Genomic DNA, 749 nt, shown 5'->3' on the forward strand with positions numbered 1-749 from the left:
CCAGGAGGCAGCTCCCTGCACTGACAGGATGGGGGGGCTCAGGGGCTGGGAGGAGCTAGTGTCCCAAGGCAGAGGGGAGGGGCGTTGGAGGGCACATGGTGGGGGGCTGAACCCTCCCTCTTGAATCCTGTGTACACAGGGGTGGACAGAGCGTGACCAATCTTGGGCCCTGTTCAGATGCCCCGGCCGTGGGAATCCCGCAGGGAGAGGAACAACAGGGCAGTGACGTCACAGCGGTGACGTCAGCGGCGAGTGTCCAATCAGGGCCCAGGAGGTGCCTACCCCAGACCCCTGGGCAGGAGCTGGTCATGCTGGGGCAGCGATGGGCACCAGGTTTCTCTGCTGTGTGGCCCTGTGTCTCCTGGGAGCAGGTGGGGCCTGAGCTTGGGAGCCCCAAGGGTTCGGCCGCCGGGACCCGCCTGCCCGTGACGGCTGCCAGAGGCTCCCTGGCTCTGCCTCAGCCTGTCTGTCTCTACCACAGGCCCAGGGGACGCCGCCGTCTCGCAGAGCCCCAGGTACGTGGTCACAGCGAGAAGACAGAGCGTGACCCTGACATGTTGCTATGAGAATGGACACCGGACTGTGTACTGGTACAAGCAGACCCCGGGCCAGGGCCCCCAGTTCCTGGTTCGCTATTACAATGGAGAAGAGCAAGAAAAAGGAGACACCCACGTCAGATTCAACGTTACCCAGTTCAGTAACTTCACGTCTCAGCTGACCTTGACCTCCGTGGGGCAGGATAACGCAGC

General features: G+C 63.3%; 1 gene segment (V, D, J or C); it reads left to right on the plus strand.

The window, feature by feature from the left end:
- Nucleotides 1-322: 322 nt before the first annotated feature.
- On the plus strand, nt 323-744 carry LOC101633612 (the record flags this gene model as incomplete). The annotated part of the segment is given in 2 exon segments: nt 323-371; nt 482-744. Coding segments are annotated over 2 exon segments (312 nt in total), but the record flags the coding sequence as incomplete, so codon positions are not given.
- Between the last annotated feature and the right edge of the window lie 5 nt (nt 745-749).

This window comes from Condylura cristata, unplaced genomic scaffold, assembly GCF_000260355.1.
Source record: "Condylura cristata isolate star-nosed mole 26May11 unplaced genomic scaffold, ConCri1.0 scaffold00005, whole genome shotgun sequence".
Taxonomy (NCBI): Eukaryota; Metazoa; Chordata; class Mammalia; order Eulipotyphla; family Talpidae; genus Condylura; species Condylura cristata.